At 34.2% G+C, this 21952-nt stretch overlaps 1 protein-coding gene across 1 annotated transcript in view; it reads right to left on the bottom strand.

The window, feature by feature from the left end:
• Positions 1-21952, bottom strand: part of LOC111061098 (spermine synthase-like) — a 33815-nt gene that overhangs the window by 7160 nt on the left and 4703 nt on the right. Inside the window, exons 3-7 of the mRNA XM_039438173.1 lie at positions 19553-19664; positions 16807-16929; positions 14191-14345; positions 11402-11491; positions 8655-8846 (exon numbers count right to left, since the gene is read on the bottom strand). Coding sequence (XP_039294107.1) covers positions 8655-8846; positions 11402-11491; positions 14191-14345; positions 16807-16929; positions 19553-19664 — 672 coding nt within the window. The remainder of the gene's footprint in view (positions 1-8654; positions 8847-11401; positions 11492-14190; positions 14346-16806; positions 16930-19552; positions 19665-21952) is intronic.

Below are 21952 nucleotides of genomic sequence, written 5' to 3'. Positions count from 1 at the left end.
CATTCTCGTTCAAAATAATCAATTATATTTTATTAAGCAAGGAATTATATTTTTCAATAATTTCATGTTGAATTTTCATAATTAAGATAAAATATTTTGTCAATTAATTATTAATTCTACATTGTTAAAGGACGATCTGGCAACAGAGCAAAGCGAGAAAGAGATAGCGATATCCGATTTGTTGAATGATAGACAAGGATTGCAATACATACCATTGCTAATCAAACACTGACATTATAACGTGAACCTCACTATACACAAAAACGTTTTATTAAATAGTCTGTGTTTATTTACACAACAATAACATTTTATAATACATTACAATAACATTTTGTGAAAATTATAAGCTCCAATAACATTATCATGTACTAAATACAAAAGCTTGATCAACTTAGAAAAGAATGTCAAGTTTGCAAATAAATGATCTTGCAAGCAATGCTTTCTATTATACTAATTTGAGAAAGATACTTCAATAACACCATAGAGAAAAGAGAGCATGAGAAGATATCCCATGGTATAGGGAGTTCATGTTCCAAATTCCACTGTTAACTCAAGCTGATAGTCCAAGTAGTTATTACTTTCCTTGCCCTACTACCATAGGTAAGGAAAGTATTGCTTTCCAAAAAAATTTAGGTACCCTAATTTCAAGTTTTCTATACGTTTCAAGGTCCCCTGAGTCCAAAAACATGATTTTTGGGTGTTGGTCTGTGTGTGTGTGTGTGTGTGTGTGTGTGTTGTGTGTGTGTGTGGTGTGTGTGTGTGTGTACACACACATACATATATATATATATATATATATATATATATATATATATATATATATATATATATATATTTTGCCGTGCTACCAATTTTTCCTTAAACGGTTGGAATAGCATTTAACACCTATCAACCTAAGAATAGTTGTCGGCTCCAATAAAATAGATTCTTGATAAACTGTGAATGGATCTATTGCCTATGAATGAGAAATCCAGTTTTCAGAGCAAATTAACTTATAATCTTCAGATGAAATTTTGGCAAAACACAGAAATATACAAAGAACAATAACTTACAAGCCTAATTATTTCAAGTAACTACGAACTAAAATACTTATCTAGTTTACAGTTGAAACACAGTGGCTATTGGCTTTACTACACTAATAGCTAATTTTGCACAAAAATTTATATAAAACTCAATCTAAAACATTAATAAACGAAAATGATTTAGAGCAAAACTCCACGACAACATTTGTAGCCAGCCATTTTTCAGAAGAAGCTTCAGAACAGGAAAAAAACATAAGTTGCATGTCACGAAGACAACGCCTCCAACATTACAGACACGTCACCACAAAATCATAATTTACAAGTTTAGAATTCACATTCTACATCTGTTCTCAATAAAACTTTATTTTGAAAATGTTATTTTAAATTTTTATACATATATTCTATTTAAATAAACGATTTATTTAGTAATTTGTTAACCCTACCTCGGTGACATTATGGAACAATGCAACAAACATTTACGATAATAAATTCTCCGTCAAAAAATTTGTCCGTCTATTGATAACTCTGACATTTACTATAAAGTTCCATAGATCTCGAATTGAAGATTCGATTCAAATGTGAGAAGAAAAATGTAATATTACAAATACCCCCCTCTTGACATAAAAAAATTTTACTGTTTGAAAATTTAAAGAAAAAATTTACATTGACCCTAATGAAAATTGTTGAAATTTAAATTTGAGAACAGTAACAATTTTTTCTAGAAAAACATTACATGTCATCCAAAAATATTGAAAATTATTATAAAAATTCATCAATAGCGTTTGTTATATGTTTCCAAACAATATCTCAAAATATAGAATATCAATATTACTTTTGATTTAGCTTTATAATTTAAAGAAAAATATCTCAACAGAAAGTTTAATATGTAAAGAATAGTTTTTTGAAATTGCACATAAATTTAATAGATAGAAAAATTTAATTTTTATTGCATAAAAAAAATTTAGTATGTTGAATGAAAAATTTATTATTATTATTATTTATTTTTTTTTTATGAATTGATGAATTGTTACATTTAATTTTCACATAAAATTTCAATAAATCAAAAAATGTTCATTTCTTTCACTATTGACGCTGTTGATTTTATTGATGCACATTTTGGAAAACAGTCCGTTAAGGCACTCAGTATGATTTTCAGTTAAGTGTGACTCCAGTGTGATGACGTTAGTGTTGGGCTGATCTGGATGCAGGTAGTGTTGGGCTGATACTTGTAGTCGACTGATGCATATCAAACTCGATACAGGTGACATCTCAGTTAGCATTGCTTCATGTTTGTAGTAGACGGCTGCATTCCAAACTCGATACAGGTGACATCTCAGTTAGCATTGCTTCATGTTTGTAGTAGACAGCTGCATTCCAAATTCAATACAGTCACATAAATTTTGTATCATATTTGTAATTATACAATGTACATTTCAGGCTTGAAATGACAATGTAATTCGTTTTTTGGAAAAGAGATAGACGCTGCATACAGGATTAATTTAGGTGAGGATTAATTTAGGTAAGGTTTGGTTTTTTGATATTTTCAGCTTTCAAGGTTTAGAGTTCTGCATACAGGAATAATTTAGGAGAGGATTTTTTGAATCAATTCTTTCATGATACTGTGACTGTTCTTCTGAATTCAAAGTTGTGAATGTGAACATGGATGGCAATTACCTCCAGGTAATGCAGTAGTGTTGAAGTTTGAGATACAGAGTCAGCAATAAGCATTGGCATTGCTATTGGCGTATGCTTTGGTGTCGGCTTTGGCATCGGCGTTGACATTGGCATTGGCGCAGGCATTGGCATTGGCGCAGGCATTGGCATTAGCACAGGCATCGGCGTTGATTTTGGTGTTGGCATCAGCATTGGCGCAGGCATTGGCGTAGCTATTGGCATTGGTGCAGCATTGGCGCAGATTTTGGCATTGGCGTAGCTATTGGCATTGGCGCAGGCATTGGCATTGATTTTTGTTGTTGGCATCAGCATTGGCGCAGATTTTGGCATCAGCATTGGCGCAGATATTGGCGTAGCTATTAGTGTTGATATTGTTGTAGGTATTAGTGTAGGCCGCAGCGTAGATTTTGGCGTAGATATTGGCGTAGTTATGTCACACTAGTTCGAAAATCACCCAAATGTTCTTAACACTCTTCATGGCGTTCACTTGTTACTGATTTCGAGATTCACATGATAACTATTTCAATGTTAATGTCTGTGCTGTACCTGTTATCTTAAAATGCTTATAAACTAAAAAGAAAAACTTGATTAGGCTATCAATACAATCTAATACACATAAAAATTATTTTAAGTATCTATGAAATTGAAATTTGTTAACATCTTATTATACAGTCAGCAATACATAAATTGTGAAATATGGACATATCAATGATAAATTAAAAAAAAAAATCATTCATTTTCATCTATTCACTGTTCAATTATCAAAATTTTAATCCATTCTTCAAAATAGAAATAGAATTTCATAACACCCTGTATCATTATCAAAATTGTAAAAAAAAAACATCAGATTATCACAACAAAAAATTAATTTCAATACATATTTCAATAATTTCAGACAATTGGTCTTCTATTCACAATCATTTCATAATATATCTGCATTTCATTACCATTTAATATAACATTTCATTTATAGCAAGTTCATTTCACATTTATGATTTATCATTCAGGGTTTCAAAATTATTTAGTTTTAATTTTGTGTTCAAAAATTGTATAAAAAGCAAATTATTTAATATTATTAATCATCGTTTGTTGGATACTATAGTTTATTTCGACTCTTCAATGTTCTAAACACAAACTACATTTCATGACAAAACTTTACTATCAATCATTAAACAAGAAACCATTCAAAACATCAATAATATTTTGCTTCAAAGGCAAACAATATTCATAAGTAATCATCATTTTGCATCTATGGCAATCAACATTATTAATCATTATTTTGCATCTATGGCAATCAACATTATTAATCAACACAAAAATATTATCTCATTACTGCCTCTCTAAGTCATAACCTCTGTTATTCCTTCTTTAGGCAATAATGGGTTTCCATCTCAAAAAAACAATCACATACCAGCAAAATTCTAATCAACAAACCCCACTAAAAATTCTACATACACTCCAGCATCCATTTCAAACGATAATCAATCATATCAAAATTTATAGAACAAACAGTTTTAAAATTAAAAAAAAAATCAATTACAAAACACTTATTTCAATTAATAATATAACAAAACGTTTTAAATTGAACAATTATTTTTTTTTTAAATAATTTAAAATTTAAAGACTGTATAATAAGTACAAACATTTCAAGATTATAATACAAAGATGATCAAGATGAATATGGGTAAATAAGTTCCCTAAAAAATACAAACAAGAGAAAAAGAAAACTGGGTAAATAAATTCCCTAAAACAATACAAAGAAGAGAAAGATTAATTAGAGCCTATCCTACATGTCAGTACTGAACTTTCATGAGGAAGTATATTTAATAAAATATACTACTATGGAATTTTGTAAATTCCAAGTATGACTCTAATTTGTTATAATTGTGAGCTATCACTCCCACAAAAACAACTGGTGAAGGAAAAAATATGTTGACTATTGTGACTGGGTGGATAGTTCCTAGATGTCTGTAAGGCAATGTGATAGCAGACTCTAGTATCGGACCACAAAAACAAAAGTATGCAAAAGGTTTTACAAACATTTGTTGTTGCAGTCATAAGGTTTTTATATCGCAAACAAGTAGGTCAGATAATCGAGTCCAGCCGTATGTGGTTCACGCCCACACCTCTAAAAAAATCACACCTACTTGTCTACCAAAAATCCAAAGTATTGGACAGCAAAGAAAAAATAAAATGCAAAATGGGTTAAAAGCCCAGAAGAAAACTATAACCTAATTACATATGGCTTATGGCACGATATGCAATGAAAGATGAGAACATGGGACATAATTGCTCTGAAAAACCTAATTACCTAATATGATACCTGAAAAAAATAGACATGATTAAAATATGTAATACATGATGAAAAAATATACCGCAAGCAAACAATTATTTACACAACAATGGATAGATTTTAGAAAAGTTAAGTTTTATCAACAATTAAAGATTAGGAAAATAAGCTACTATTTCAACTTCTAATATTATTTCAGAAAAAATACAAATTAAATGACTATGGACAAGATTGGTTAAGATATGCATCATAGAAGAAATTTACTGAATATTACACAAAGACAGGAAAGAATCGAAAATTGAAAAGATTAAGGGCCAAGAAAATAGGCTGCAGGAAAGAAAAAAGATACAATTATGGACTCTTACCATACGTAGTATTTACGGTCATTGCTATTCTGAATCCCGGCATGACACAGGATTCCTAATCATTGTGTGTTGGGGAATACCCTTTCATCATGTGTCTCACAGTCATCATCTTGTAAATAATCAACTTGAAACAACCTTTGAATACTAGCACATCAATGGAAACTTTGTGTTTTGTTTTCTTCAATAGTATGATTTTATTCATAGGTTCATTTGTTTCAACCAAGCAGTTTTGCCTACAAAAGTTCGTCATGTTCACTTGAGAATGCATAGCATACACCTTTTCAATTCTCAGTTGAAAGTTGAACTCATCAACTTGACTCAAAGCAACATTCATTTTGTTGACATTATTCCTAACCTCCACAGAAACCTGTCTCATGTAATCATTCATTTTATTTATAGTTTTCCTAACCTTCAATGTAGTAATCTGATCCATAGAAACATTCGATTTGTTTACTGTTTTCTTAACCTTCAATGTAGCAATAGTACTTTCTTGATAGTTGACTTTCAATGAAGACAACTCCCTACCTACTTCTTTACTCAATTCTACACTTTCACTATGGTTGACCCTTTCAACAACAGTAACTAGGCCTACATTGTCAGAAACTTGAATGAGTTGATCTTGTAACTTAACACTACTATCGTCTTGCTTCAATTTGTTTTCATCTTCATGATTATCTTTCACTGTTTCATTTGCATTTTTCAATAGAAGGTTTATACTAGCCTGCTCTAGTCTAATGCTAGCAAATTCTTGCTTCATCTCATCAAACCTAGCATTTAACATAGCATTTTGCTCATCAAACATTTGGTCTAACTTAGCATCTTGCTTATCAAACAGTTGTGTTAAGGCAGCTATTAACTCATCATCATTTTTAATATTTTTCATATTGTATGCCATTTTGCTAGTCTGCACAGATAATATATTCATTAGGACTTGATCTCTCTTGAACCGATTTCCCACTCAGCAACAAACCATTCATAACCTATCAAGATATCTATCCTACTAATAATTTTTATAACCAGGGATTTCATAGTGTACCATTTGGGACATATTTATTTTGTAATTCGGTCCCACCACAGGGGTAACATTTGCCGTGCTACCAATTTTTCCTTAAACGGTTGGAATAGCATTTAACACCTATCAACCTAAGAATAGTTGTCGGCTCCAATAAAATAGATTCTTGATAAACTGTGAATGGATATATTGCCTATGAATGAGAAATCCAGTTTTCAGAGCAAATTAACTTATAATCTTCAGATGAAATTTTGGCAAAACACAGAAATATACAAAGAACAATAACTTACAAGCCTAATTATTTCAAGTAACTACGAACTAAAATACTTATCTAGTTTACAGTTGAAACACAGTGGCTATTGGCTTTACTACACTAATAGCTAATTTTGCACAAAAATTTATATAAAACTCAATCTAAAACATTAATAAACGAAAATGATTTAGAGCAAAACTCCACGACAACATTTGTAGCCAGCCATTTTTCAGAAGAAGCTTCAGAACAGGAAAAAAACATAAGTTGCATGTCACGAAGACAACGCCTCCAACATTACAGACACGTCACCACAAAATCATAATTTACAAGTTTAGAATTCACATTCTACATCTGTTCTCAATAAAACTTTATTTTGAAAATGTTATTTTAAATTTTTATACATATATTCTATTTAAATAAACGATTTATTTAGTAATTTGTTAACCCTACCTCGGTGACATTATGGAACAATGCAACAAACATTTACGATAATAAATTCTCCGTCAAAAAATTTGTCCGTCTATTGATAACTCTGACATTTACTATAAAGTTCCATAGATCTCGATTTGAAGATTCGATTCAAATGTGAGAAGAAAAATGTAATATTACAATATATATATATGTGTGTGTGTGTACACACACACACACACACACACAGATATATATATATATATATATATATATGTGTGTGTGTGTGTGTGTGTGTGTGTGTGTGTGGTGTGTGTGTGTGTGTGGTGTGTGTGTGTGAACACGATAACTCCATTCCTAATTGACTTGAAATTTTAAACTTAAGGTCCTTATATCATGAGTATCGGACAATAAGTAATTCAATAAAATTGAATTCAAAATGGCAGATAATTACTAAAAAACCATGTTTTTCACGGTTTTCTCGTAAACGGCTCTAACGATATTCTTCAAATTTATACCATGGATAGCTATTTATAAGCCCTATCAACTGACATGAGTCTCATTTCTGGGAAAATTGCAGGAGCTCCGTAATATTCTTGTGAAAAATGGCGGATAATCACTAAAAAACCATGTTATACACGGTTTTCTCGAAAACGGCTCTAACGATTTTCTTTAAATTTATACCATGGATAGCTATTTATAAGCCCTATCAACTGACATGAGTCGCATTTCTGAGAAAATTGCAGGAGCTCCGCAATATACTTGAGAAAAATGGCGGATAATTACTAAAAAAACCATGTTTTTCACGATTTTAAGAAATTCAATAAAATTGAAATCAAAATGGCAGATAATTACTAAAAAACCATGTTTTTCACGGTTTTCTCGTAAACGGCTCTAACGATATTCTTCAAATTTATACCATGGATAGCTATTTATAAGCCCTATCAACTGACATGAGTCTCATTTCTGAGAAAATTGCAGGAGCTCCGTAATATACTTGAGAAAAATGGCGGATAATTACTAAAAAAACCATGTTTTTCACCATGTTTTTCTCAAAATAACGACCTATTTTTTTCAAATTCATACTCTATATAGTTATTCATCAGCTCTATTAACGGGCATGAGTCTCCTTTCTGGGAAACTAATGGGGGGTCCACCCCATCCTTGAGAAATGGACTTTGCAACCTCCTTCTCGTGCATGAGGTAGGTAGGTAGAGAAGTTCATAAAAAGAACACATAGTCGAGATATTTCATCTACAGAACAGCTGTTTTGACGAATTTAAAAAAATGACGACTAAAAAAAATCATCGAATTTCACAATTTACACAAAGGAAAAAGTACTCTGAAAACAATTATATATACACATATACAAAAGTCTGATCGTAGTTTCAAATATGAGCAAGGAAAGTTGTGTGAGTGTACCACACCAGATTTTTTTTCATAAAGCTATGTGACGTTGGTAGTCTCTCATATTGTGCCATTCTCACACTCTCACCCCAAAAGAACAGTATAATAGAAAACAATCAGCTTGAGTTCACAACAGCCTTTACTATGGGCTATATTCTTACGTTATTTTTTATCTATGATAGCAAAGTGATGAAAGTGAATTGTCAAAAGTGTGAAAACTTACATGAGTCATGTACATGCCCTTGGGCTTGAGCACTTGCATTGCCTTGTTGAGAATGAGCCGGATGAAGTCCCAGGCCTCACCCTGCGGTGTGGTCGACACTGGGATGTCGGTCAGGTCACCAAACACAAAGTCCACTTTCTTGCCCTCCTTTATCATCTTGTCCAAGGATTTCACGCAATCATCAACTATTATCTGCAATTGAACATTGGATTAAATGAGAATAAACCCTCCTTTATCATTTTATTCATCGATTTCACACAATCATCGACTATTAGCTGCAACAAAACATTGAATTCGATGAGAATAGAATGCTCGAGAATAAAAGATTTTCGAGAGAAATTGGAAATGAACTTCGGATGGCTAAAATTTAAGTGAGGAATCCTAGTTGGCTGGTTGCCAGAAAGTGAAGTGGCAAGCTAGTTAGTAGGGAAAGTCATTCTTCTGTGTGTGTTTACACACAAATATAATAAAAAAAGATTTATAAAACAGAACAAGTTCAAAAAAGAAAAACAGAAAAGACTGTGAAACAATTTTGAGGTTAGGATAATGTTGTCTCAGCTCGACTTCGGACGGATAGAGCCGGAAAATCCCATTCAATTCGGATCTAAAACTTGTTCGGCCGGAGACGGCCGTATGTATGGACCAGTTGCAATAGCTTTCTTTGTTGGGGGATCGTTCGGACGAGTTCGGTAGTTTTCGGCCAATGCTAGTTCGGATGAAATCGGTTCCAGTGGACGGTCCACCTAACTTTGTAACTATTGTACTATGGGCACCCTGTATGATGGTCAACAAACGTGCTATGAAGTAACTATTTTTTGTAATTTACGGTTAATGGAGACTTCTATTATAGTATTGCTATAACAAAAATATTGTTATTTTAATGTATGATACCATTTGATTGGTAAAAAGTGTAACTATTGTATTTTACAATTGTCTTGATGAAATAAACAGCTAGTCTATTATAAGTACTGGAACAAACATAGATTGTAAACTACATCCCGAACCTATTAAGTTTGTACCAATAAATATTAAAAACTGGATACTTCACAACTATTATTTCCATCTTAATATTTTATGAGTTCAAAATTTTTTTCAGCTTTTAGAACTATTCATTATTGTCAGGATTAATTCACAATTAATAACATTTATTTTAAATATACTTACCATTGTTTGAATAAAAAGATTCAATTTTAAATTATTAGCTTAAGATTTAGAAACAGTTAAGTCTCTACTCCTACTGGCGAACAAGTGTTTCACTTATGCCAGTAGTTCTTCACCTCCAGCCGTATTTTACAGATAGATGATATAGATATTTAGAATAATAATTATTGTTTTTTTCTGATTGTCACATCTTTGTACTGTTTTTGTGTTTTGGTGAAATAAATTGAATTGAATTGAAACATTTTTCTAGTTGTCGAAATAAGATAAAACATTGTTTAATAAAAGTATAATTTATTTGTTTCTTGAGTACCTTAAACATTAAGGCTAAACTCACACTTACGCGACTCAGGTCGAGAAGAGACTCAACTCTAGTCGAGAGCATGTGCTTCCAAATGGTGACAATCGCGGAAAATAGAATCGACTGGTCTGAGTGTCACCATTTGGAAACACATGCTCTCGTTTAGAGTCGAGTCTCTTCTCGACCTGAGTCGCGTAAGTGTGAGTTGAACCTAAAGGTGCGTACAGATTTACGCGCCGCGAACATGAGCGATTCACTTTCAATCAGCTGATGTCAAGCTTTTTATATCTGTATCTTACCGTTTCTGTAAAAATATAGATATAGTCAGCTGATAAAAAGTGAATTGTTCATGTTCACGGCGCGTATATCTGTACGCACCTTAAAGGTGTGTACAGATATACGCGCCTCCAACACGATTCGATCATGAACGTTACGCGAGATGTTACGCAAGGGTTCGATTGAGGTTCGAAATATGTTCGAAGGATGATCGATCCGCTCTTTTCTTATAGTTGACTTGGCTACAACCTAACCTCACAAATGTGAAACGTTCAATCCAGCTGATCGGGTGACAAAACTAAATAAAATATTCTGACCAGGGGATTGCTGGGTAGCCTAATAATACATTACGTTTATATAATAAATTTATAATGAATATTATGATTATTTCATTTATTTCAATGTTTCAAAGGTGAAAAGCTTGATTGGGAGTTCGGCTTCATTCTTCTAAATGCTAATATGCCGGTACCTATTATTATAAATGCTTTTATAATTTTATATTATTTAATTTAATAATATTAATAATTGATTTTGATAATTTTATTTGCTAACACAGAGATCGCAACTATTAACAAACATTACAAACACGTTGACCACGCATGCGCAACTATTGGTTAGCTCGACCTAGGAGCTTGCCAAGCTCGACCTCTGTTACACGCTCTTCTCGCGTTCCACTCTTGCTCCCCGGTCGATCATCAATCGCTCTGCTCGAATGATGTTCGATTGAGGAGCAGAGCGAAAGTCTGTACGCACCTTTACACGTCAAATATTTTCTCATTGTAGGCGCAGTTTAATAAACAATCAACAATACGAAGATGCAATATTTTATTTACCACGCATAGCATAGAATTGACCAGACGGATATTGTGAAGATAATGAATATCTAAAAATAACATTATTTGGAATGATTTTGATAGTTTGATTAACCAATAAAATTGGGGAATTTACCAAAATGACTTGATTATAATGTGAATCAATGACAAGAATATTACTTACTCAAGAATAAACTTACCTCATATCTATCTCCTTTCAACTGATCCAGGCAGTTGCCGCAACAGCCCCTCAAATGTTCTCTACACGCTCTCAAAACAACTTCATCCAGCTACACGGAAACAACAGAAAAGATAAAAAGTTAGTTTTTCCTGACTACAAACCATTTGTAATTTGAATTAACATTTAGAAAAAAAGTATAAAACGATCTCAATACATTAGTCTTCTCTTTCAGCTCAATCGTTTGATTGGTTGGCAAACTTCCATCTAAATCTGTCCATTGTTAGGCTAGCTTCACACGCATTCGGTTTCATTCGGTTCGGTTCGTTTTCGGTTCGGTTCGTTACCGAAAACGAATGAGGCTTTCATACATGTCAGGTTTCAATTCGTACGGTTCTAATTAGGTATTTTCTTCTCAAACACAGCTGTGTTTGGATTTTCACAGTTCATGCTGGTATATTTAAATATAACAGCTGGTGTAAAATTGTAAGATGTTATTTTTTGAACAACAACATTTTAAAGTTAATAAAAATTGTGAATTATTTGAATAGTTTCTTTTTATATTAATTTTGGATGTTCAGAGAGATTATTTTTTTAAATTGCAAATTTGTTCCTTGTTTTGTCACATGTTATATAAGCTTCATCTCTTCTCTCCATTGATTGAATCATGTAATATTCGTGGAAAAATAAAAAAATAATAAAAATTCTCCCTGAGTTTTAATTTAAATCTTTCATATTTTTTTAGCAAACTATTCATTGATAAAAAATGTTCCTGTGAACTAACAGAAATGAATTGACCATATGATTTTGACTTGGAAAATTTTGAAACAGATAATCACGATATCAGGTTAAAATAAAAACAAAAAAGTAAAGCGTGTGTAAAAGACTTTGTTGTTTCCTGTTTCCCTAGCAACGAATTCGAATATGATGAAACCTATTCGTGTCGAGGGGGCGTTCGGTGCTATGCGGTTGCTATTCGGTACCGAATTCAAACCGAATCATCGTTTCACACTCATCGGAATTTGCCGAAAACGAACTGAAAACGAAACGAACCGAACCGAAAGTGTGTGAAAGTAGCCTCTCGCTAGCAACAAATTGAAACCTGATGGAATTTATTAGAGTCAAGTGGGCGTTCGGTTCTATGCGGTTTCTATTCGGTATAGAATTCAAACCAAATTACCGTTTCACACTTATCGGAATTTGCCGAAAACGAACCGAAAACTAAACGAGTCGAATGAGTGTGAAACTAGCCTTACTCTCTTTCATTTTTCAAAGGTCATAGAATAAGAAACTACCTACTCATTGTTTTGTATTGATTAAGAGCCTCAGTCTAAAAGTTGTGAATCTTCGGAGTAAATTCAGGATTATTTAATTGCACTTAGATCAGATAGAACAAACAGAAAACTATGAAAACACGTATATAATTGGATATAACATGAAAGTTCAAGATGGAGAATCATCCTATGTTATGAAAGATTTGAAATTCAAATTAGCGAATTGACCAAAAGGATTTACGCTAAACAGAGCAGAGCTCTTGCAGCATGCAACCTGTCAAGTTGTTGTAGTAATCTATTGTTAACAGCTTCTTCACAGCATTCACCCAATGTGTGGTACCATAGAGAAACAATAGCATAAGTAGATATCCCATGGTATAGGGCGTTTATGTCGCAGCTTTTACTGTTATCTCAAGCCGATAGTTCATGTAATTCTTTCCCGTGAAGCTGTGTCACACTGGTAGTCTCTCATATTGTGCCGTTCATACACTCTCACCCCAACAAAACAGTGAAAATCGACAATAATCAGCTTGAGATAACAGTAAAAGTTGCGACATAAACGCCCTATACCATGGGATATCTACTTGCACCATTGTTTCTCTATGGTGGTACTCAATTTACCAGTCAGAGTCCAGATCAGAGCAAAATCTTCGATTCAGAGTACTCGAAAGCGTCCCAACATCTGAACTTCTCACTGAGGTGGGGATCTGATAGAAGAGCGTTAACCCTTTGGCTCAACTCACACTTACGCGACTCAGGCCGACAAGAGACTAGACTCTAGTCGAGAGCATATGCTTTCAAATGGTAACGTCGCGGAGACTAGAATCGACTGGTCTGAGTGTCACCATTTGGGAACACATGCTCTCGACTAGAGTCAAGTCTCTTCTCGACCTGAGTCGTGTAAGTGTGGGTTGAGCCTTAATAATACGGCCCTCTCTCAAACAAAGTTGTTCTATGAATTGAGTAATACAGGAGAGAGTTCTTATTTCGGGTGCCATATGAATGTTGGTTCAAATTTATGCTTATTTTTCACAACAAACAGATCACTTCAAAATAGTAAAGAGTTCAACCCACACTTACACGACTCAGGTCGAGAAGAGACTCGACTCTTGTCGAGAGCATGTGTTTTCAAATGGTGACGTCGCGGAGACTAGAATCGACTGGTCTGAGTGTCACCATTTGGAAACACATACTATTGACTAGAGTCGAGTCTCTTCTCGGCCTGAGTCGCGTAAGTGTGAGTTGAGCCTAAGGGTAACGCTCTACTATCAGATCCCCACCTCAGTGAGAAGTTCAGATGTTGGGACGCTTTCGAGTTTTCAAATACCATAAGTTTCAAACCTTCTAGTTTTTAAACACCATAAGTTTTTAAACACCTAAAATTTTAAACACCATAAGTTTTTAAACTCAAGTTTTTGAAATGGCTTGCAGGAATTACGGGAGTAACTCCACCAAGAACACGAATCGTTTTTTTTTTTTTGAAAATGATATATTCCTCATAAATAGCATCAATGCACCCCATTTAACCAATGCTTACCTCCATCATGGTAACAAAGGCCGGTTCTTCTTTGAGCAATTCGTACAACAGGGCACCATCCCCTCCCCCGAGAATCACCACCTCTTTGCCCTTGTAGTCGACCTTGCCACGTTGCATCAGGGTTTCAGTGTAGATCAAATCTCGCTCGGACAAGTCTGCAAACACAAAATTAACCATCAATTCATCAAACAGAGATTAATTCAAATGAAATACAATATTATCTAATGCCGCATCTTCATGTTGGCCCAATGAAAGAAGAAAGAAACTTTATTTCGCCAAAATACACAATACAGTATCCCTGGAAAATATTTTTAATAATTGAAATATACATACATAATAATAGAAATGGAAAATACATTGTACGAAATAAAACACTGCATGCAAATGACCTTGATAACAAGGTCACGTCCGCATTACAGGAGCATCATTGAACAGAAAAAGGTTCTTTTAAGCATAAGAAATGAAAACCAAAAATAATAAAAATAACAAGAAAAATAGAGAAGACAAAGTTTTACAATCTAAAATCCGGTTTAGCACTAACAGAAACAAAAAAATATATCCTCAATAACAAAAACTAATCTATATAATTTTAAATAAAAGCGAAATGGCATTCACTCACTGACTGACTGACTGACTGACAGTATGTTCAGTTGGTCCTTTAGAGGCGCACTAAGAAATCTTTAGGCAATATTTTAACTCTAAACCTAGCTCCGCAGTGCAGGCTGGTTGCTTGGCTGAATCGGACTAGGCGCTGAGACAGCAAATAATAGCAGCGTTGGTGGGAATGCGAGCGGCCGCAGTAACATCTTCCACCCAGCAATGGTCGGCGTAGTTCCGCCTAGCGGACAGACGAAAGATCAAACCAGTCGGTTATTTGATCCCTCCAGCCAGGCTCAGCCAAGCAGCCGAGACAATAGAACAATGGAGTGGCAGTCTTATTCGCGTTCATCAGCAGTTTTCTTTCTCACGATTTTTTTTTATTTTTGTGTCAATAATAACTTCAGTCACCAGTAAAAAGTTACCAGAAACGTGGTGTACTACCATATTAATGACTCTTCATGATGATTTTTAATTATTTAAAAACATTGTTGACATTCTGAGCCTTTAGGCTAAACTTGGGGTCGCTGAGAACGAATGTGCAATCAGAATTTCTCTATCACGAAAAATAACGAAAAAAATCCAGCTGTTGATCTTCCGGCAACCGTTTACAGTCATCCTGCAATGCGGCCGAAACACTTCCAAGCCAGACACCCATCTCGAATGACAACGCCAAGCTGTAAGAAACCATCCTGCACTGCGGCGCTAGATTAAGGGTGGTTTTTAAGGGTTTAAAGTTCGTCTTTTAGCATGTATATTCTTCTTATTCTCTTAATTATAATTGAAAAATGTCCATACCATATGCTAATATAGAACTATAATCTAGAGAGAGTACCTCTTCGAAACAGTTGTTAACTGGTAACTAAAATTAATAATTTTGTCAGGTTGGCATTAAGTTAAGTTGACTTTGTTAGGTTGGCACCAGGTTGAAGATTGAAAATAATGCATTTATCGCGGAAAAATTGATTGGGCACTGCTACTTCAATCAGAGCTATTCCTGGGAATATTATATTTTTTTTACAATATTTATTTATTTATTTATAATTTTTACAAAGTAGCACTGATTGGGAGAGAAAAACTAAGGATACTCCTTGTACTATTTCTCTCCTAAATTTAGATAACATTTTAAAAGTCCGAAATAGGGTTATGATTTCACTTTTCTAAAATTTAGTCCATTTTCACTCAAAAACAATTTGAAATATTAAAAAAAAAATATTACTAGCAGTCAGGCTCGCTTCGCTCGCCATATCAGTTTAGCCAGACGTTTAGTCTGGACCCCCGACTAGATCGTCCTAACATATGATAAAAATGCTCAAATGAAAAATGCAGGCGAGCGAAGCGAGCTGATCTCATTCTTGGACGATCCAGTCTGGGGTCCAGAGTAATCGACATATCCAAACAACATACACGGAATCCAGCATATTTGCTGGACTCTGAATAATTCTGGATTCTGGCTTTGAATAATAGATTGAATTACATCATACCGTTATTTATGTAGAATATTTTGATAAATTATCAGCGTATATGGAGGCCAATGTCGACCAGCGCCAATGTTTGATGGTTGGTTTGCCAGCGTTGGGTTATCAGAATGAGCCAGTTTACTGGGCCAACTTGTGGACTTGGCATAACAGTACTCAATGATGTTAACACAATGGTAAGGTTGCACGAAAGCCTGTTAATCATGATTAGATGCCACGAGAACCAATCATAGAAGGCCTTTTCAACAAGAAGCCATCTCTGATTGGTTGCCCTGGCATTTAACCTTCATCCGCTCGCGCGGGCGGCAAATTGGCCGCATTTTTAGAATTTTTGTTATATTTCCTAATCTGGCAATTATTGAGTATAGTCACTTTTAGTCTGGCAATAAGGCATTCGTGTATTTCCTATCCCGTACGTGTATAAGCCAGTTCTTTCCTTTATTATTTATTTATTTATTTAATCAATGAGAATTATACAACTTACAGAAAAGTACCACAGGCTACTATATTCAAGAATACTGAATACTCAAGTAATACTCACTCTGTAGCTCATCCAAAATGAGAAGGTTACCCAGACTCTTCGAATGAACGATTTGGACTTTCTGATAAGGCGAGTTTTCTTCGAATACAACCGAATCAATGTCGTACTCCAAGATGCGTTCATCTGTAAAATATATTGAAATTATTATCGATCAATTGAGATTTCTTTGTGATAAATCAATTTCTTCATAAACGCAAGGAAACAAAAATATCTTGGTCTTATAGTGTAGACATTATTGAGTGTACCAGCTTATAGCTGGTATTCCAAAATAAAAGTTTCGTTTTTAAATTTTCAATTATTAATACAGTATTTTTCAGTTATTAGTGATTATTTAGTGAAGTATTCTTATTTAAATTGGTTTTCAACTTTCCTAAATTCTAAATTCCTAGTTTACAAATATTTTGGACTCAAAATTGGACAAAAATCGTGAAGTGTAAACATAACCTATTTTTGGACCATATCTAACTAAATTTGGAAAAGAAACAGTTTTGGGCTTCAAGCCTGTAGTACCTTTCCCAATCATTCATAGTTGAGAATGATAATGTAACCTATGTATCAATGTATAAATAAATAAATAGCTAACTTGAGTGTACCAGTACCATAAGTGTAGACAGTAATGTTTATGAATGTAGGTGCAAAATGCCAACACATTCCAAGTTAAGAAATGTATTAAAGTCAGAAATGTATTACAAAAATTATCAAAGTATTCAAGTCTATAGTTTTTTGGAGAAGTTATAACAATTAAGAGCTGAAAATAAAAGTGGAATTCATATAATATAAATCAAAATCATCTAGGAAATGAATAAAATTGTAGTTGAGGTTATTTATTCACAGCTAATAATACATATCCATACATTGTAGGAACATACAGAGTGGGTGAAAAGTCCGAGAACGGTTTAATATCTCATACACAACGGTAATTTGACGGTGGGTGTGATTGGGGATCCTACTCAAATTGAAAATACTACTTTACTATGACTACAAATCTGGTCCGCCATCTTGGATCCGCCATATTAAATGCAACTTCATTTTTTAAATGGGAAGGTGGACATGATTTCGATACGGAATTTCAAGAAAAAGTGAATGGCTAAACCTGCACATCGATATCTCAAACCGTTTCGAAGATATTCACATTATTAATAAATATTATTCAAAGCAGAAAAGAAAGAAAAAGTCCGAGAACGGCTTATAATATTTCATACACGAAGGTAATTTGATGGTGGGTGGGATTAGGGATCCTACTCAAATCGAAAATACTACTTTACTATGACTTTACAAATCTGGTCCGGCATCTTGGATCCGCCATATTGAATGCATTGTGTATGAGATATTAAGCCGTTCTCGGACTTTTCACCCACTCTGTATAGAATCATACATGCTAACTTCAGATTCGTACATCAATTTATCTAATAAATAAGCCTCAAATTAATAATAAACAATGCAGGGTTGAGATTGAATGAATATCTATGAAGCTCTATGCATGTTGATAATTTATTTATTTCGAAGAAAGCAATAAAACTTTGGTAAATGATGAATTGACATTGTTAATGAATATCAAAAATTTCTACGTAATACAAAAATAAAATTATCCTGAAACGAAATTAATTAAATAAGGAGTATGATCTAAAATCATTTAGGGCCGGTTTCCGAGCTCGGGATTTAGCTAAGTTCTAGACTTTAACTGGCTTTAAACTCTGGAGTCAGAAAATTGGCTTTCCGAGTCAGAGCGTTAACGTAGTTGAGGACTTAAATAGACTCTGGAGTTTAGAGATCACGTTAGACCCTGGAGTTTATAATTTCGCTTTCTGAGTGAAGGGCTTATAAGTCCTGGACTTGAATTAGATTCTCGCCTCTTTCCGAGTCAAGGATTCATCAAAAATCGTTAAGTCCAGGACTTAAAACAGCGTGATTTTAAACCCTCGACTGGGGTAGGGTTTAAATTTAAGTTCTAGACTTAACTGAGCAAACACAATTCAGTTATTGTTTTGGAGTAGATGAAAAGCCAAATAGATGTCATCGAATACCTAAATTATTTGGATTAGTCCATCTAAATTCATAATTTATATTTTGCAATAGAATTGTATCAGAATTATGCATAAAAAACTAACCTTATTTTCGAATGTGACATAACCTAAAAATGTTAAAGAAAAATATTACAAGGATTGGCTTGGAATTTATATTCCAACCTGAATGTTATTAATCAATGTCATATTCAACATATTAATATAACAATAATAAATTATTATTCCAGTTTTTTTTTCAAAACAAGTACGTTTTCAAACTCAATAGCCTGATGAATTTTTTATTCACTGGTTAGGATTAATGATCAATAATAGCATAAAGTAAAATAACATGTTTATTCATTCATCTTTCAAAAGGTTAGGTTTTGCTTTAAATAGGCCTACAAAGAAATCGGAACGTATTTTCACAAAATAGTTTGCAGAGCATGCTCATTTGAATTATCCCGCTGCAATCAGCTGTTTTCGTCTTGCTATAATGCCAACAATACAACAGCAAAATATTGTGAATTTCCCTCATGTTTACTACATTCAAGTCCTGGACTCAAATATAAGTCGAGAACTTTATAGACCCCGGAGTTTAGAAGATAAAATCGTGACTCAGAAAGTCGATTTAGACCCGAGCGCTTATTTCAGTCCTGGACTCTGTAAGTCCAGAACTTATAGATCCCGAGCTCGGAAACCGGCCCTTAAAGGTTCAACTTGTTTTGAACCGGATGTAAACTTACCGGAAGTGAGGAAGTAACGGTCGTCATAAGGTCCCCGCTTGAATGCCGGATATTTGTGACATTTTTTCGCATCGGTCACTACCTTCAATTCTTCTGACAGATTTTTGGTCAACTGGTGATAGGTGCACAAGCAGCAACATAAGAAAAAGATGGTCAAAAATAAGACAAAATCAAAATGCAATGACTGATGAAAAATGGCTAAAGAAATCCATCAAAAAGGTGCATGATTTTCATGAAAGATGCACAATAATTCCAAAGAAAATAAAAGCATGTGTTTCAAAAGATTTAAATAGTTTAGAAGTATGAAAAAAGACTTGACCCTAAACTAACCCAACTTACCCAACTGCCAACAATGGAGGTAAACTTCAAAACTTATAGAAATAAATTATTGGAAGTTGCATTTGTTCAAATGCTAATTAATGAATAGTTGACCGAGCGAAGTGAGGTCTAAGATTCAAGTCGACGGTTTAGCATTTCTCTGAATGTTTATATGTTGCGCATTTACGGCGAAACGCGGTAATAGATTTTCATGAAATTTGACAGGTATGTTCCCTTTTTTAATTTCGCGTCAACGTATATACAAGGTTTTTGGAAATTTTGCATTTCAAGGATAATATAAAAGAAAAAAGAGCCTCCTTCATACGCCAATATTAGAAATGATAGTAGCTAGTAGTTCTGTGAACAGTAGACCTCACGCAGTATTCTCATCCACAAGTACCTGATTGAAACTATAGACCTTATGGAAATACAGCAATAGACAAGTGATTACACAGATGTGTGGAGAAGCCAGTCTATTGCTGTATTTCCATAAGGTCTATAGTTTCAATCGGGTACTTGTGGATGAGAATACTGCGTGAGGTCTACTGTTCACAGAACTACTAGTACAGGTGGCTATGATTATAGTCAACTGTCAACTAACGTTGATGGAAAGATACATTTTCAAGATGTTCGATATTTTTGAACGGGTAGTATTATAGCCACTAAACAGCTGATTTATGATAATTCTATAGTCTGATTTTTACTCTAAAGGCCATTCCACACAGCACGTGGCGTGCGTGGCTGGACGCACGCTAGCTACTTTTCAAAACATCGCTTCCCAGCTAATCAAATGAAGCAGTTCACATAGCAGCCACGGCCACGCGGCAACGCTTGCTATACTAGCCACGCGTGGCTACCGTTCGCTCTCTGAGCGATCTTTTCAAACGTGTCCGGCCACGTTTTGGTCCGAGCATGCGCAGAACGTATACTAGACGTATACTATCGTATAGAATGTATACTATCATTGTCAGCCTCAAGGTCGCGCATTAAATGATGGAATTCGCCATAGGTCTTCCTTTTTTTATTGATTGGATGTACCCACTGGTCCCGTGCTGTCACCGAATACAATAAAACCAGCTCATTATCATTACTACTGCTGCTGTTGGAGTCATCAAACCAAGGTAAGCCACAAGAAAATCCAGATTCACACCACGGGACCGTCGGAGTTGACATCTTCCTGCATACTGACGGGAAACGTGGCCGGTATAGCATCGCAACAGTCGTGGCGGTGTGAATTGGCATATGGCTAACGTGGCCGGCGTGGCGTGCGTCCAGCCACGCACGCCACGTGCTGTGTGGAATGGCCTTAATATTGGCGTATGAAGGAGGCTCCTTTTTCCTTTTATATTATCCTTGAAATGCAAAATTTCCCAAAACCTTGTATATACGTCGACGCGCAATTTAAAAAGGAATATACCTGTCAAATTTCATGAAAATCTATTACCGCGTTTCGCCGTAAATACGCAACATATAAACATTTAAACATTAAGAGAAATGCCAAACCGTCGACTTCAATCTTAGACCTCACTTCGCTCGGTCAATTATACGAAAATCCCAATTAAATGCTGTAAATCACCCCAAAGGTTTTTGCTACTGCAAATATTGACAAATTGACTCAAATATTGACATTTCGAATTTCCATCAAGCGGTTTACCCTGTTGTCAATATTTGCAGTAGCAGAAGTCTTCGGGGGTGATTTACAGCATTTAATTTGGATTTTCGTTTAATAATTATTATTTTAAACTTATGATAAAAGATGAGAAAACCCAAAACCATACATCCCAATTCCATAATTTTGAACTGTTTTGATGTTCGTTGAGTCCACAAAATAGTTGCATAAAGAAAAATGATGAACGATCACAACAAATTTCTTTTTGAGTGAAAAAGACTAAGAAATTGTCAAAAAACCACAGATTTATTGATACCGTACTTTTTCTTTCCGTACAAATTTCTTTCAAATGACTCATTTATTTTATTGGACCTGTATTTATAAAGTGTACATTGATTTAACACACTTTGAACGCCAATATAAAAACGGTAAATGAAATGAGTACTTTAACGTGCTATAGATAGAAAAACAAA

The sequence above is a fragment of the Nilaparvata lugens genome, chromosome 11 (genome assembly GCF_014356525.2).
Source record: "Nilaparvata lugens isolate BPH chromosome 11, ASM1435652v1, whole genome shotgun sequence".
Lineage (NCBI taxonomy): Eukaryota > Metazoa > Arthropoda > Insecta > Hemiptera > Delphacidae > Nilaparvata > Nilaparvata lugens.
Note: the sequence above shows the minus strand (reverse complement) of the source record. Positions and strands in the feature narration are given on the sequence as shown.